Here is an 11,572-nt window from a genome sequence, read left to right as displayed (position 1 = left end):
TGCTTGAGAAGAACATGAGGTGTGGTTTTACCTGTTTGACAATTATGATGGCATGCCTATATATCATGGTGGCAAGTATAGACTTGAATAATGTCGGAAGGTCTTAGGAAAAAAGATAGAAACAAATGAAGACCTTGATGGATGCCATGATAAATATTCGACAATACTAGTGTTGAAAAATTCCTTTTGCAGAATGTTTCCCCAATCTGATTCTTGGCGATATGCAAAAAGTTTGTTGGCTATTGATATAAATGCGTCATTGTCCTCTGTCATTGTATGTGTCTATCCATCTTACTATATGTGATAGCAACTGTCTCTCTCCTCTTCCACATTCAAGTTCTTTCTTTCTTCTGACTGTTTAGAGGAATCATAATTTTTTCGATAATCTATTTTAAACTTGGCAGGACATGTATTTCTTCTGACTGTTTAAATTTGGGGAAGTTATCAAAGGAAGACTTGCTCTCTTATTCAGGTACTTGAGAACTCGTTTTCCTCTGTCCCTTTTTTAATCTCCAGACCATGTCAGTTAATGTAGGCTATGCAATCATTGAATTAATTGATTAAGTGCTATTTGTTTAACTTAATTTTGCTTGAGTCAGTGTACGCATGTATATTTTTGACTGTATCATTTACCTTGTTTTTTCTTAGAATGGACAAAAGTTGGATGAATAAGCCGAGATACAGTGACGAATATTTGAATTGAGTTCAGAATTTCATTAAATTTGCTTTCCAGAAATCTAATATGAATGGAAAGATTTTATGTCCATGTCGAAAATGTGTAAATGTTTCTTCTCTTGCTCCAAAAACTGTTGAAAACATTTAGTGTGGAATAGTTTTACAAGAGGTTATACTGAATGGGTATTTCATGGAGAGTTGATATTGTCATCTCCATGTAACCAACCCTCGTATATAGAAGACACCTCTAGTTTTGCATCCAGTAATACAGAAAAAAATCCTGTAGGAGAAGATGATATAAGGGGCTTACTCAGAGATGCTCTTGGACATAGTATTAGAAATTTAACAGATATTAGTGGAGGACAAGAAGCAACTGAAATAGGTGATGAGCGTACAGCAATAGATTTTATGCATGTTGAAGAACATATACACTCTGATGATGACACAGCTCGGTATCATAACTTGCTGAAATCTTGTGATGAAGAACTATATCCGGGTTGTAAAAATTTTATAAAGATTTCTTTTCTTGTGCATTTATTCCATTTGAAGTATTTGAATGGGTGGTCTAGCAAGTCTTTTACTATGCTTCTCCAATTATTAAATGATGCATTTCCGGAAAGCGTTACTTTGCCATCATCTTCTTATGAAGCCAAAAAATTAGTAAAAGAATTGGATCTTGGATACGAGAAGATACACAGTTGTCTGAATGACTGTATTTTATTCCGTGGTGGAAATATTAACGAAGAGTCGTGCCAAATATGTGGATCTTCACGATGGGAGAAATCTAAAGATGAGCATGATTTTTTGAATGAAGTGGATGCTGCACAGACTAAGAAAAGACCGGCTAAAGTGTTGAGATATTTTTCTCTCATACCTAGATTGAAAAGAATGTATGCATCACGAAGACGGCTTCCTCTATGAGATGGCATGATCAAGGCCGTACAAAAGATGGAATGTTACGACACCCAGCAGATAGTTTAGCATGGAAAGCATTTGATGATAGGCATCACGAATTTGCTTCTGATGCTCGCAGTGTTAGACTGGGTTTGGCTACTGATGGGTTTAATCCCTTTCGAACTATGAGTTTTACATACAGCACTTGGCCGGTTGTTTTAGTTCCATATAATTTACCACCATGGATGTGTATGAAACAGTCTTCACTCATTTTGTCAATGGTTATTCCAGGTGATAAGGGCCCAGGTAATGATATTGATGTTTTTTTGCAGCCTTTAATAGAGGAATTGAAACAGTTATGGGAGGGTATTGATGCATTTGATGCTTTTACTGGTCAAACATTCAAATTGCGTGCAGCTCTTATATGGACTATTAATGATTTTTCTGCATATGCTAATTTATCCGGTTGGAGCACTAAGGGGCGTATTGCATGTCCTTCTTGTGGAGATTCAACCCATTCATATTGGTTAAAATATGGAGGAAAGTTTTGTTATATGGGCCATCGTCGATGGTTAGAACCAAACCATCCATTTCGATTTCAGAATGATCTGTTTGATAGTACCACAGAGTTGCGTTCTGCCCCTATTCCACCAATTGGTATCGAAGTTCTTAGACAAATGCATGGCACAAATTACATACCTGGTAAGGTCTCCAAATGTTTAAAGAAGAGGGGAAGGGAGGATGTTGGTAGCTCATTAAATGAAGGGTTAATATCAGAGATTTTAGAGGATGCTAACTTTTTTGAGAATGAGGGTACAATGTATATGGACAGAAAAATGACGATGACACATTAGTTGCTTCTACACAGAAATAGTTATGGAAAAAAGGAGTATTTTTTTTGATTTACTTTATTGGGAGTATAATCTTCTTCGACATAATCTTGATGTCATGCACATAGAAAAGAATGTTTGTGATAACTTGATTGGAACATTGTTAAATCTTGATGGAAAGACCAAAGATAACTTGAAAGCGCGTCTTGATTTGAAAGCTATGGGTATACGACAAGAGCTTCATCCGAAAGAGCTTGCTAATGATAAATTTTTTATACCTCCTGCATGTTACACAATGTCTACTCAAAATAAGGATCTTTTTCTAATGGTTCTGAAAAATATGAAGGTTCCTGACGGGTATGCATCGAATATTTCACGGTGCGTAAATCTTAAAGAGCGAAGACTTTCAAATCTTAAAAGTCACGATTGTCACATTTTGATGCAAGATATACTTCCATTGGCTTTAAGATCGTCAACGCCGAAACAAGTTCTTGTAATTGTTTCTCAGTTGTCATCATTTTTTAAAGCATTGTGTTCAAAAGTTCTTGATCCTAGGGTGCTTGATCAATTGGAGTCTAATGTTGCCCTTACATTATGCCATATGGAAAAGATCTTTCCTCTTGGATTTTTTATTATTATGGTTCATCTACTCATTCACTTAGCGGCGGAAGCTAAACTTGGTGGACCGGTTCAATACCGATGGATGTATCCTATTGAGAGGTGATTTTGCTAAACTCTAATGTCTATATTTATAAATCATATCGGTGTTGATATTGATCTTAAAAATTTCTTGTTGAAGGTTTCTTATGCGCTTAAAGGATTATGTACGCAATCGAGCCTATCCCGAGGGCTCGATTGCTGAAGGATATATTGCTGAGGAGTGTTTGATATTTTGCTCGAGATATCTCGAAGGTGTTGAAACTGCTCTCAATCGACCACCAAGGAATTTTGATATTGTAGAGAATGCAGAAATTTACAAGTTCTCATCTGCGGAAAGAGTTTTGGGGACAGTTAAAAGTGTTGTTCTTGACCAAAAATCATTAGCACAAGCACATCGCTATGTGTTACTTCACAGCGATATAATATCCGAGTATCGCAGGTTAGTATGATTGTAATCTTCTTATCTGTCATATCAGATATAAATGCTTAGCTAAAGAGTTTCTGATCGTGCAGAGAATTTTTAGTAACTCAGCGAAGCATCAACAATAACATTCGTCCTACCCCAAGGATTGAGCAAAGATGGTTGGTTGAGTTATTTCCTGAATGGCTATTCAAACAGGTTAGACATTTAATACATTAGGTATTTTCACAATTTTTTAAGACATTGTCATTGAATAATTGATCATTGCTTCTATAATTTTTTAGGTGCCCACGATGATGGAAGAAAATTGTTCCGATGAATTAATAGTCATTGCTTGAGGTCCGAATAATATTATCAATAGATATGATGAGTTAATTATAAATGGTTTCAAATTTCATACCAAAGAATATGAGAAATTTAGAAAAATCCAAAATAGTGGGGTTATGGTTGATGTGGAGGGAAAAACTTATTACGGTGCACTGAAGGATATTTATGAGCTGGATTATTATAGAAACTTTAAGGTAGTACTATTTTGATGTGATTGGGTGGATATAAACTCATCTAGAGGTTTGAGACAAGACATAAATGGTTTCACACTTGTAAATTTTTCAAAGTTGATACATACCGGTGTGCTATTGAAAGATGACCCATTCATTTTTTCATCTCAAGCTCGATAAGTGTTTTTTGTACAAGACTCAAAAGATAAAGATTGGTCTATTGTCATTAAGACTAAACCTAAGGACTTGTATGATATAGGAAAAGGGTTGGAAGAGGAGGATAATGAGACTTCAGTGTATGCCTTTTAATATTATGCCGACTGATGGACAATGAAAGAGTATAGTTTCGTAATGGTAAGAAAAATTTACGATGTATACATTGAATAATGTATTTTTTATTACTAATTCATTTAGTATTTAATTATTATTTAAATGATATTGATTCCTGCTTTGTGCAAGTCATTTTGAAGGAATTTTTATGCATCATCTGGCCATAGTTAGTGGCAAGAACAGAAGAATGAAAACGGTCTACTTGTTGTTGAAGATTAAATTTGACATGCTCTCTGAAGATTTTTGTGCATCTCATCTATTGTACTTGTTGCAAGCTGCGGCTTGACCTTGAAAATGATAAGGTAACCCTGGACTTCCTGCGAGATCGATTGGGTGAAGTACACATAGAACATCTTGACAGAGGATGCAGAGCAATACCAAAATTCTGTATGCACACTATGTTTAATCTGAATGCTTTGTACATCCAGTGCCAAGCATGCAACACATTTGAAATTGTAGTGTAACTCCAATAGCAATGTGAAGAAGAGAAATAAAGTTAAGCAAACAGGGCAAAGAAAGGAAGCAGCAGGCATTAACTCGCCGAAGGATGAATATATTATTTGATGCAGGTCATTGTTTACATTGTAAATGGAAAGTGGTCATGCTTTAAAATTAAGATTTGCGGTATTTCCTTGTGGTTATGATGTAGAATCTCTTCCTCTTTCGATATAGTTGCTGGTTTTTATGATGAACAAACTGATTTGGAACTAACATGAACTTAAGAGCCTAAGCTCTTATATATTTTTGTTTGTGCCTCTTTATCTCTTTCAGTCTGTGGATTGAATGGATTTGCTTCAGGGAATCAATCACCAGGAAAATCAAGAAATATAGGCATCAGTTGCTTGAGAAAATTCTCCTTGGAAGCCTGCCGTATAAATTTTTCCTTCTTGAGGCAGGTAAGATGGGTTCCCCTTCTTCTTCATAGACTTGTTTTATAGAATATCAGGTTTAGTGTTTATCTTGTTTCTAACAACTCAGAGACAACAAAAAGAAGGTTTTTGTTTCTTGCAGTGATGCTGTACATAAAGAGCATGATGGCTTCTTTGAACTAATTTCTTTGTAGTATGCACATTTATATGCACATATTAATGCATTTTTAAACAGATTTCAATTGCTTAAGTACTTGCTTAGGTAACAAAATGCACCGAGGAAAACGATTCAGAGATGTGGAGTTCCAGCAGTCTCAGGTGGGATCTTCTTCTGCTCAGTCCATGCGATCCCAGCAGCCCCAGCAGCACGAGTCCGAGTCTCAGCATGAGTTCCAGTCTCAGCAACATCCACGCCAGGAGGTTATGGATGACTTGCATATCCAGGGTAAGTTGATTTAAAGTGCATATATTAAGTTCATTTACAATCTAATTATTTTAATTAATTTGCCTCCAATGTTTTAATTTATTATTTTTTATAGATGAACAAGGGAGAGTGAGGTTGACACGGGGTTCCTCTCGAGCACGGGATGTGTGGCAGCTTCGTGAGGATGAGAAGATAGTCGTCGAATGCAACGAACTAGGGCAGCCCATCAAGAGGGCTGGAAGCCTTTTATCAAGTTTCTTAGGATCAGTTGCGCGTAGGGGTCAGTTGTGTCCGCTTAACTATCATAAGTGGAATGATATGCTTCCTTCTTATAAAGTTGAGCTTCTTAAATTTGTACAGATAAAGAAATGAATTTAATATTGTTAATTTGATAGCTACTATATGTTAATTTGCTTACTATTATAATTTTAATTTTTTGATTTAATATTATTATAACATTCTTTATTTTGGTGTAGAAAAAGTTTGTGCTCCCTCCAGAGAGCCATGATTGGGTGCTAAAGTCCCTCAACCGCAAATGGAAAGAATATAAGTCGAAGTTGAAGGCCGACTGGAAGCGCGAGGGTATGACAGAGGAGGAGCTTGCTCGTGTTTGTCCTCCTGATGTATACCATCATCAGTGGAGGGAGCTTGTTCACTATTGGTTTTTCGAGAGAGGACAGGTTGTGTATTCTCTCTCAATACCTTATATAATGTTTAATACATTTAATATATTACAATGTTTACTTTTTTCGTGGTAGACATATTCTGACATTGGTCGAGCCGCACGAGCATCTCAGACAATTCCTCACACTTTAGGCTCGAAGAGTTATGCGAGGCTCAGAGCTGAATTCGTAAGTTTTTTTGAAACTTTTTGAAACTCTTGTATCATATAGCATGTATCATGATATGTAGCACTTCTAATATACTTTTTGTTGTAGATGGAAGACCATGGGAGGAAACCTAGTGAGGTGGAGTTCTATAAGATGACTCACACCCACCGAGATGGCAGCTTTGTCCGAGAGAAGTCGAGAGATATAGTTGTATGTATTTATTAATAATTTGTGCAATGATTTTTTATATATTTCAATTTTTCAAAAATTTATTTGATTGTTTTTGAGAGATGTAGGACAGAGCTACATCCCTTATTTCAGAGCGTATCGGAGAGTAATCTTCAATCGGCAACAATAGAGGTGTCGAAGCTCAAGTGTTTACCGAATTGATGGGCTCGGAGCGTTATGGTCGAGTGAGGGGTTATGGCATTGGAGTTACCCCCACTCAGTTGTCTGCAGTGGGTAGATATACTCAAGATGCTAGACAGAGTAGTAGCACTGCAGAGGTTAATGATCTGAAGGCAGAGATAAAAGAGTTGAAGCAGAGCCACCAGACAGAGATGCAGTCTTTGAGGGCTCAGATTAATCAGATTACATCTTTGTTGCATCAGTTTGTCCCTCCTCAGGTAAATTACTACAACACATTTGAACATTTTGCATAAGTATCATATTTTTCTTAAAAAGCTTAATAATTTTCGTATTCTTAACTTCTTAACTTTTTTTATTACAGGTTCCTGATACTTTATCTGCATGTAGAGATGGTGATGCCAGCGACCCCTGAAGCATTTATTTTGGAGTTTTATATGTATTTTGTTATGCTTTTTGAATTACATTGTAAACGTAAATTGATAGTATGAATGTAATTTGACAATATGAATGTTTAGATATATATGTTTGATTTTGTGTATATCTTGCTTAGTGTGTGTGGCTTTGATTTTGTAAACAGGGTTTAAAATTTTTTAAAATTTTTTTTAAAAAAAATAATATGCTAACGACGCTTTAAAGCATCGTTAAAATTCCGACGAGAAACCAATTAGCGACGCTTTAAAGCGTCGGTAAAATCCAACAGAAAGTAATTAGCGACGCTTTAAAGCGTCGCAAATTGCAATTTAACGACGCTTTAAAGCGTCGGTAAATCCAACATTTACCGATGCTGTAAAGCGTCGTTAAATTGCCATTTGCGACGCTTTAAAGCGTCGCTATGTTTTAATTTACCGACGCAAAAAAGCGTCGGTAAAGCGTCGCTAATTTTCGACGCTCTTTCAAGCGTCGGAAAAAATTTTCTCCACTGTAGCATAGGCGACGCTTTACCGACGCTTAGGAAAGCGTCGGGACGGTTTTTAGCGACGCTTAAAAGCGTCGCTAAAGGCCAAAAATTGCGTCGCTAATTCCCAATAATTTTGTAGTGAGGGTTTCAAATACAGAATTTTTGTGTGTAAGTAGTTTAAATGTAATAGATCACATCTAACTACTTAGATTATTGATATGAGACTTCCATCATTCGAACTAGACCTGACCACATCTAAGTGGAGATCCACTTCAGTGCAGCCAAATCTAGTTCTCTCTCTACATATATATAATACATATGTATATATGTGTATGTGTGTGTGTGTGTGTGTATATATATGATGCCTGTATGGTAGTTAAGAAAGAGAGATATTTAAGGAATAATAATGTTGTGGGCTCAAATTTGTCTAAGAAAAAGTGCTTTTATAACTTGAAGGCCAGGGAATACCATCTAGCTTGGATTGCGGATCTCAGCAACATGCCTGTTGCCACCACTTAGGCTGATGCATCCATAGAGTTCGGCAGGTCAGCTCTTTCTTTTAATGACATTAGTTCGAATATTAGGGAGGAAAGAATATTGATCCAATCCGACAATGTGATCAATATTTTTGTTTTTTTCGATCTTTGGCTCTTCTCATTGCCTAGTGACTATAAGGACAATGGTGATACAGAAAGAAGGAAAAAGGTTGAGTAGAGTTTGGAATAGTACATAGACCATAGGGTCTTCAAGAACATTATAGTAAACCCTATGCTTTGAATCTGCACTATCAGTTAATTGATGGAAAAGTTGTCTAAGCTGTTGCTACACCACATCTTGACATCTAGGGACCATCATAAAAGAGACTCCAAGCCTTAAGCTAAGACTAGAGCTTGAGCAATTGCCAAAAGGATTGGAAAAGAGAATGCGTGATATAGACCAAAGTGAATAAGTGTAGTATTGGAGAGCTGACCAAACTAGTTTGAAGATGCCTCAAAGTTTGGATGATTGTTTTATAGGCCAAATAAAAAGAGATAGCCAAGATGACTGATTATAGGGCAGGTTGAATGAAGACTTATGACGTGTTGAGACTAATTGACCATGACTGTTGGTTTAACAGATGGCACGGGATTTAGCTGCTCTAATGAACGTGGGTAGTGGTAGGATAACTAGCCTTAGTATTAAAATTGCTAGAAGTGGAGGCCAGATATGAATTGTTGCTAAGAATAGGTTGTTATGTTTGGACTGTCTTCTAGTATAAATAAGTGGATGTACTCTGAATATAAAAATCTTTGGATCCATCAATAAAATCAACTTATCTTTAATTTACCTTTTACTTTATCTTTAATTTTCTTGCTCTTAGTTTACCAGTAGGACTTTAATCTATCATAGGAATAGTAGTAGTAAATTGCTTTAATTGTAGTTTCAGTTGCATACACTACAGGAAAAACTATTATTGTCGACTTTATATTGCCGATGCTAGATAGAAGCGTCGGCAAAGCGATAAAGAATGCCGACGCTTTTTGAAAGTGTTGGAAAATAATGGGTTCCATCGACGCTTTTCAGTGGCATGGTGAGAAATCCGTATTAGACGACGCTTATAAGCATTGTCGAAGGCTAAAACTGGTCTAGCTAATACGACGCTTTTTAAAAGCATCGTCAAAAACTAAGCGGCGCGAGATGATGCTTGGTAAAAGCGTCGTCGAAGGCCGCACAACGCTTTAGAAAGCGTCGTCGGACACCTCCTATCTAGGCTAAGCTAGGATGACGCTTTAGAAAGGTCGTCGAAGGCCCCTTCCAGAACCTTCTCCCAAAGCCTCCCCACCCCAACCCAATAAATCCCTAACCTCTCCCATGCCTTTGACCTATGTTGGCTCAGTTCATGAAGAGGAGAGAGAGAGAGGGAGAGGAAGGCATACGTAGGGCGGAGGGAGCGACCGTTGTTTGGCGGCGTTGACGTATAGTGCGACTTGTTAGACATATTGGGTCATATGGGATTTACCCGTTCTCTCCCCCGATTGAGATATTCTCTGTTTCGCCCAAGAAATATTGTATTGAGATTGAGTGAACCATCAATCATTTGGAGCGTGAAGTACAATTAGATCAATTTATATTGGGGATCAATATTATCAATTAGAAGAATATATGGTTGACTTGGACTAATAAAATAAAGTCTCCAGGCTCTGTTCAGAAAATACCAAACGGCGAGGCCAAAGGCGATGAGATCGAAGACAAAGATGGTGACCAGGACCAGAGTGGAGACCATGGATCTGGAGTAGATCTCAGGATCCGGTCGGTCACTGCTCTCTATGTTTCTCCCGCTGGATCTTTCTTCCACTCTCTTTATTTTTCCTGCAGGATCTCTAAGGTGAAGCTCTTCGACCAGATCATTGTTCCTCTCCGTCCCACCAGCTCCAGCCCTCCATTGTGCTGGATCTCTAAGGTGAAGCTCTTCGATGCCGACCCGATCATGCTCCGAGGGCTGGCCGGGAGCCACATCTGGGTGCTGGTAGAGATCTTTTCTCTATTTTTTTAGTAATTTTTTTCTATTAGTACATGCATTAGTTTTATCTCAATAGAGTTTACGATTTATTGATATTATTGGTATTTGATTGGAAATTTTTTTTACCTTCAAAACATTAACATATTCAGGTAATTAAGCATTCCTCTCTAGAAAGAACTGTACCATGTTTGTGCAAAGAAGATGAAGACTAAGAAGAGGACTGTAGCGGAAGGATGCTTCCTGTATTATTTCTACTGTAATTTTTAATTTCTTATTTATAAATATTGTTCATGTATTATTCCTATTGTAAAAGAAAGATCATATAAATTGGGCATATGTTGTAATGCATTCTGTTGGGGGGCGGATGGGGGACCCGGGACTTTAGTCCCACATCGGAAGAGTAGGGAAAAGGATTGTGCCTTATAAGGAGGGGCCACCACTTCCCTCACAAGGTGCCTTTTGTGGGACAAAATCATGAGGGTAGCGCGCGTGATGTGCCCGGGGAGCAGTACCTATGCGGACCCCTCAAGGGCAGCGCGAGACACGCCCAAAGCGGACAATAGCTTGCGTTGGGACGCAGTCATTTTTCTGCTCTAACAGATAGCACTAGAAAGAGGGCCCCGCCGAAACTTTTCCGTACGAATCCTTCCTGCTGGGGGGTAGTGTTGGAGGGTGGATGGGGGACCCGGGACTTTAGTCCCACATTGGAAGAGTAACGGAAAGGATTATGCCTTATAAGGAGGGGCCACCCTTTTTCTGGCAAGGCGCCTTTTGCGGGACAAAACCGTGAGGAAAGCGCGTGTGACGTGCTCGGGGAGCAGTACCTATGCGGACCCCCCGAGGGCAATGTGCGACGGGCCCAAAGTGGACAATACCTTGAGCTGGGACGCAGTCACTTTCCCGCTCTAACACATTCTATTGTAATTTATAAAAGAAACATGAATAAATTGGGTATTTGTTCTTCTTGTGTTAGTTATTTTGTAATTTTATTCTTTTTTTACCTACCTTGTTCTATTGGAAGAAGAAAACTCAAAAGGAACCAGTAATGAAGATTTTTGGCAGAGGTTACAATGTCCGTTAATCTCTCTCTACGTTGGATACAGGTTTTTTTTGGCCTCTAGAAAAATTTATTATACTTTTTATTTTTTAAAAAAAAATTAACTCTAACGATGCTTAATAAGCATTGCCGACACTTTAAAGCGTCGGTAAAGTTCTCATTATTGTCCAAAGCGTCGGCAGCAAAACGTTTCACTCCCACATAGCCGATGCTTTTGTGACGCTTTAAAAAACATTGGCGCCAAAATTACCGACGCTTATAAGCATTGGTAAAGGATTTAAAAAGCGTTGGGAATGACAAATTTTGTTGTGGTGGTGC

General features: G+C 37.9%; 1 protein-coding gene across 1 annotated transcript; it reads left to right on the top strand.

The window, feature by feature from the left end:
* Positions 1-5,594: 5,594 nt before the first annotated feature.
* On the top strand, positions 5,595-7,050 carry LOC120111782. The gene is made up of 6 exons (XM_039129678.1): positions 5,595-5,621; positions 5,716-5,960; positions 6,077-6,280; positions 6,359-6,451; positions 6,539-6,640; positions 6,727-7,050. Exons 1-6 carry the CDS (start codon positions 5,600-5,602, stop codon positions 6,766-6,768), a joined length of 708 nt encoding a protein of 235 aa, XP_038985606.1. The 5' UTR covers positions 5,595-5,599; the 3' UTR covers positions 6,769-7,050.
* The last annotated feature ends 4,522 nt before the right edge of the window (positions 7,051-11,572 follow it).

This window comes from Phoenix dactylifera, chromosome 8, assembly GCF_009389715.1.
Source record: "Phoenix dactylifera cultivar Barhee BC4 chromosome 8, palm_55x_up_171113_PBpolish2nd_filt_p, whole genome shotgun sequence".
NCBI classification, from domain to species: domain Eukaryota; kingdom Viridiplantae; phylum Streptophyta; class Magnoliopsida; order Arecales; family Arecaceae; genus Phoenix; species Phoenix dactylifera.
This window is presented reverse-complemented; position numbering and strand designations above follow the sequence as displayed.